Source organism: Homarus americanus, unplaced genomic scaffold (genome assembly GCF_018991925.1).
Source record: "Homarus americanus isolate GMGI-L3 unplaced genomic scaffold, GMGI_Hamer_2.0 scaffold30108, whole genome shotgun sequence".
NCBI lineage: Eukaryota > Metazoa > Arthropoda > Malacostraca > Decapoda > Nephropidae > Homarus > Homarus americanus.
In genome coordinates, this window is record NW_024748109.1 from 1,801,832 (window position 1) to 1,807,767 (window position 5,936).

Genomic DNA, 5,936 nt, shown 5'->3' on the forward strand with positions numbered 1-5,936 from the left:
GCAGACGACGTGCATAATCGTGTAAACAGGGTCATTTCTCTTATGTACAAAAGATTCATTATTGTTTATTACTGAATGTCTTTTTTATTGAATTAATGTTTATATGTGCAAAATGAGCAATACAATTCATTAATAATACATAGAACATTAAAACACATGAGGAAATGACACAGCATTGTTTTCGTTGATTACAAAACCAGTGACTGACTGGTTCTACATATAAAACTGAAGAAAATAAGACCTTGGTTGTAGCTGTAGTAAAATTAATATGGTTGTTTTAAGTAATGTTATTTAATGTTAATAAATGGAACAATAGAAGTAGCTAACGATAATGGTAAAGAAAAAAGAGAGATCGCATATGTAAGTGCGCATGCGCACACGTGAAAACATATCGTCATTACTTTACATAAGAATATGAAAGCAACACTTATTTACTGTTCATATATATTTTAATTAATGTTTCTGAATTTGTTTTTATTGAATTAATGTACGTGTGTGCAAAATTAACAATACAATTTATTAATAATACGTGGAATATTAGAGGAGACGAGACGGCTGCCGGCATTGTTTATGTTAAAGCTTACGAAACCAGTGACTGATTGGTTCTACATATAAAACTGAAGAAAATAAGACCCTGAGTTTAGCTGTAGTAAAATTAATGTAAAGAATGAATATGGTTGCTTGAAGTACCTGTAATGTTATTTAATGTTAATAAATGGAACAATATAAGTAGCTAACCATTAATGGTAAAAAAAAAGTGAGACTGCTCGTATGTAAGTGCGCACATGTGAAAATATATCGTCATTACTCTACATAAGAATATGAAAGCAACACTTATTTACTGCTCATATATATTGAAGGGTTAAATGTTGTACTCTGTATAGACAAGCAGAGAGAGAGAGAGAGCAGCCGAACTGCCGGATGTAAACAAACCTTAATTTCCCGCGGCTTTTTTTTAAGGGGATTAGCCCACCCGGGCATAGGTCACTGACCCACATTGGGGCCTGAGGGGCAAAAATTTAATACTCCTGTAATAATAATAATAATTCAGATAAGTAAAAAAAAAAAAAAAAAAAAAAAAAAAAAAAAAAAAAAAAAAAAAAAAAAAAAGCTGCCTATCTACCTATTGGACAAACTAGAATCGTCGTTCCGGACCATGGGAGTTTCCGGACCACAGAATGCCGGACTAGAGGTACAACCTGTATTGTACTGTATTAACATTAAAATACTAGCATACAATTAGTCTAAAAAATAATTCAAAAAAAGCTCTAGTCCAATGACCGGTCCAAACATACTTAACCAGCTTACAAGATATTTATACAAAAATCTGGAATCATGAGAAACAAGCTTTACCTGATCCATCAGTTTTCCAGTGTAACAAGGATGTAACTGAAAAAATGGTTGGCCAAGCAAAGGATGTTCCTTCTGTGTTAAAGACTCCCATTTATTTTGGTTAATTTGTTCCTTAAACTGAGAATTAACACTCTTCCAGATTTCCTCTAATGTTAACAGCTTTCCTGAGGAATGCCAGGCATTAAAATATAATGTAGGAACTGAGTGACTTAGGCTGTACAAAATATGATATTCATAAGTAAAAAAAAATTTGGGTTTTAATATTTCTACAGCTGAAGGATCTGTCATCTCTAGTTGTTCATCACAAAGACTAGTACTTTCTTCAACCTGATCCTCTGCAATAACTGTATTACATTTCTCGGTTATGAATGGTAATCTATTTAATGTCTCTTCCTTATCTCCAAACCCATTTTCAATAAACACTGTCTTTGTAAGGTACAATGCACCTTCTTCTTGAACATTACCTCTGATTTTCCAATTATCTCCAAGTTTTTCTGACATTTTGACAAATTCCAGGCAGGCCACTGTAAAGTCTTCATAAGTTATACAGGCCATGACTTCTGAAATTCTTCCCCCTCTCTTTAAATGAGCGATGCCTTGATTTGTGTGAAACCTGAGAGATTTTCTGTGAAGGACTTGAGAGACTTCATTCCATAGTACTTTAAGGAGTTACTGTGTACCTCAAGTGACTTCTTTGCATGATATTTGAGCTTTCTTGCCAAAACAGCTGCAACACTTGATGTATCTGTAAAAGAATTTTACTTAAAGATTCTGTAGTATACCTTACATTTCACACTGAGTTCTTGAATGACACTTGTAAGAGCAAATATTTAAACTAATACACAAATTCAAACTTATAAACACAAAGGAAAAAAATATTCTTTATACGGCTTACAGATGAATAAAGGTAGAATGTGAAGGTTAGGGGAAGCAATGCACATACCATATATAAAGAATCCAGTACAGTACAGTATTCCTAAGTACTTTCTGTACTCATGGTTGTGAAAATTAGTTGGTAGAAAAAACATAAGAGGATCAAGATAACTGTTGGCAGGTGTAGTAAACACTTAGTGGAGCAAGATGACTGTTGGTCTAAGTGGCTAACAGGCTGATAAATGTTGAAGAGATGAAAAGTAAAAAAAGTTATATACATATTTGGTAAATATTTAGAAGTTGCCAACTCCTACTTATATATTGAATCTTATAAAAGGAGAAAGAGAGAAAAAAAATTATTCTATAGCGTTTCCTTTGGAAATTTATATTTTTCGAGGGTAATTATTGATGACTGACCCGCCACCTGAATTTTCGTAGAAAAAGATTTTTGAAATGCTGCAATTTCATTGTTTTATAGTGGACACTGTCGTAGTGTTGGCAAATGTGTTAAAAACTGGTTATTTCTAAATTAAACTTAACAACCTTAGCTAATAAGAAAACAAGCAGCAAAAGCATTGTTATAAGACCTCACCAACCTAACCAGAGAAACTTACCAAACCTTACCTAACTTCCTAGCCATGAGGTTCCATCCTCAAGACCACACGGCATATTAAACAAAGATCATTTTCTTTTTTATTTACAGGGAATAAACCCACCCGGGCACAGGTCATCAACCCACAATGGGGCCTACGGGGCAAAAAGAAATTAAAAATAGAATGGAAAAAGACTCAATTAATCTACACCACGAAGATGCTGGAAAACCAGCTTTCTGAAGTGAGACAGATTGTAAGAGTATGGAAACACAAAAGAAGGCAAAGCATTCCACAGTTTTGCTGTACGATGAAAGAAGGATGTATTATAACAGGTTATTCTAGTGTGACCGACATCCACACAGAAGCGGTGGGCACCACAGGCCAGATGAGTATTACGAGCCCACGGCCTTGCCAGCGGTACACAGTATGCCAAATCCACTGAACATTGCCCGTTAAAGTATCTGTAAAAGAGAGAGAGTGAAGCAACATTGCAGAAAGGGAAGAGATTTTATCAACTAAAGGAGGAGAGTTAATAAGACGAAATGCCTTTGATTCCACCCTATTGGACAGAAGAGTAGCCACCCCAGATATGAGAGCAGTACTCCAAGTTAGGAAGAATGAATCCCTTATATACTTGAAGCAACTGCTCAGGAATGAAGTAGCTATGGCATCTGCACAGCATTCCCAATTAATCTATTCATGTTTTCGGTTTTTAGTATGTGTTGGTGTTGTTTTTGATGCCCAGATGAGCAGGGATCCATAAACACAAAAGTGATTCTTAAAATATTCACAAGTTAGGAAAGGTTAGGTAAGGTTTTCAAGGGTTTGTTTGGGGTTCATTTTAGTATTTTACACCACATTTTACCTCTACTTTAAAGCCCTGCCCACTTTGAAAAGCTAATAATTCGGGTAATTTTTTTTTTCAGTCAAAGTACTCAAAAAATAAAAATTTGACAAATGCAAAAGAATAAATTATTTAGTTTTGTTTCTCCTTATATATAAGAGTCAATATATAAGTAGGTGTTGGCAACTTCTAAATATTAAACACATATTTTTTCGTTATGTCATATAATACTGTGGTTTGGTTCATTTTATGAATCACAAATATTTTTAGGTGGCCCTATTTGGTACTACAGGAAGTCCCCAAACTCACCGATAATAAAAAAAAAGCACTCATAATATTAAGCTCGTTAAATACAAGATTACCTGGTATTATTTTAATTTTGGTCATCCAGGAAATCTTAGGAATTAAATTAGGTTAGATTAGGTGAGACTAGGTTAGATTAAGTTAGGGTAAGTATTCAAACTATGTTTTTCCAATTTTTTTTTTTAAGATTTGGACCTTCATAGCATCAGAAATCACATAGTTTGGATATTTAAATACAAGGATAACCGAAACTAAAACTTTACCGAAACATTTTTCACACATAGGTCTCAACTTGTCTAGAGTGTATGGATCGATGTTTTATTTTACTTTAGGACTTAGCGTGGCTCAAAGTTATAAACTACTGAAACATTTAGATCTCCCTATTCTGAGCATTTTGAACTCCATATATACCAGGCAGAAATGGATAATAGCGACACAATTGAATTTAATTGATTTTACGTACTTTTCAGTCTTCGTATCTGTGAGGAGATGTTATCGGTGTGAAACCGAGTTAATTACGAGTGTGTTTACATACGCATGTGCAGTCGTGACCAATGCTGTATCGATCTCATCACCGATTTTTTTTTTCAATCAAACACAAATAAAAATTTTTCAAAGGGAGCAGCCTGGGTACGGATTTCAATTTCAATTGCCAGTGTGACAATGGCCGTGATGGAGGTTGGTTGTAAATCATGCCTATGATATTATTTCAAGTTTGTTGCAGTTTTACGACAAAGACGATCAAGCTATCCAATTCCTACTAAATCATGGTGTTCTCCCTATGTCTGTGAAGTGCCCGCACTGTAAATTGCCTTGTAAATTCCGGCGAGGAGGAGGTCGATGACCCTTAACCTATCCCTGGTCTTTCCACTTCTAACTAAAGTACAGTATTGTACTTTCAGACATGGTGTGCCCCAAAGTTTTCAACAACTGAAACATTTACATCTCCTTATTATGAGGCTTTCCATTTTTACTTGTAGGAAATGAATGATAGGTTAGGTTAGTTTAAGCTAGGCCTACCGGGGGGCCGGCTAGGGTTAGGTTAGATGACTTCTTTTCGTGTTCTCCCCCACCCAAAACCCAGATTTCCCAGGCTCTCCCCTGTTATCGTTGGGGGTCGGGGTGGGAGAAAAACCAAGCAATTTCCGGACTCATGTCCGAAAGAAAAAAATGTATATTTACTTTTATTTGTACAGTAGAGTACTTACACTTAAGAAGTATTTCACGTCAGAGAATAAAGACCAGCAACTTGACAAGCAAAGCTGCTGAAGTTCAACTTTGTAGTTGACAACAAACATCATACCTGTTGGTCGTGTTCTTAGTACAAATTTAAAAACAGATTATGTCAATGAGTATGAGTCTATTACTTTATTTCTCACCAATTATCAGCTTACGAGTCGTTCGAGCTGCGAGTCTGTTCTTTAATTCAGCTTTTATTGTCCAGTGTTAGTACAAAAGGAAATACCGGACCAGACCACCTGAAAGAGACTTATGTTTGGTGGTGACACTACTAACACCTCACGGACCCATAACAATTATATTAAATGGATCTACTGTTAACCATTGTTTATTTACCTATGCTGTCTATGTATAAGCTGAGTTACTGTAAATTCATTATGACAATTTTATTTAAAAAATTAATTTATACTTCAGTAAATATACTGAATGTACCGTGAGTTATCAAATGTGCGTGTGAAGTAGTGAACGCGGCCAGCAAGGAAGGGAGAGTTAAGAAGCTCGACCCCCATACAGCTGAGTACCGCCAAGAAACAACATCAAATCACTAACTGGGCATGTAGTAGTTGGGTCAGTCAAAGATTGAATTGAATTGAAACAGTTTATCTAGCCAGAAAAACACAGATACAGAGTGGATAATAATAACAATATTAACATGGCTGAGCCAGTTGAGAACCTGGGCTCTTTTTTAGGTAATAAAGACTGTTTTGTTATATGACGTCATCTTGCTGGAC

At 35.3% G+C, this 5,936-nt stretch overlaps 1 protein-coding gene across 4 annotated transcripts; it reads right to left on the reverse strand.

Annotated features, from left to right (window-relative positions):
* Positions 1 to 1,115: 1,115 nt before the first annotated feature.
* On the reverse strand, positions 1,116 to 5,735 carry LOC121880156 (ubiquitin-like-conjugating enzyme ATG10). Of its 4 annotated transcripts, none has more exons than XM_042387251.1 (2): positions 5,638 to 5,735; positions 1,116 to 2,098 (listed from the first exon to the last, which is right to left on the reverse strand). In XM_042387251.1, exon 2 carries the CDS (start codon positions 1,906 to 1,908, stop codon positions 1,240 to 1,242), a length of 669 nt encoding a protein of 222 aa, XP_042243185.1. In that variant the 5' UTR covers positions 1,909 to 2,098; positions 5,638 to 5,735; the 3' UTR covers positions 1,116 to 1,239. The 4 variants fall into 4 exon arrangements, with proteins under 4 accessions (XP_042243185.1, XP_042243183.1, XP_042243184.1 ...); XM_042387249.1 differs by lacking the exon at positions 5,638 to 5,735 and adding an exon at positions 5,346 to 5,478; XM_042387250.1 differs by lacking the exon at positions 5,638 to 5,735 and adding an exon at positions 5,175 to 5,322.
* Between the last annotated feature and the right edge of the window lie 201 nt (positions 5,736 to 5,936).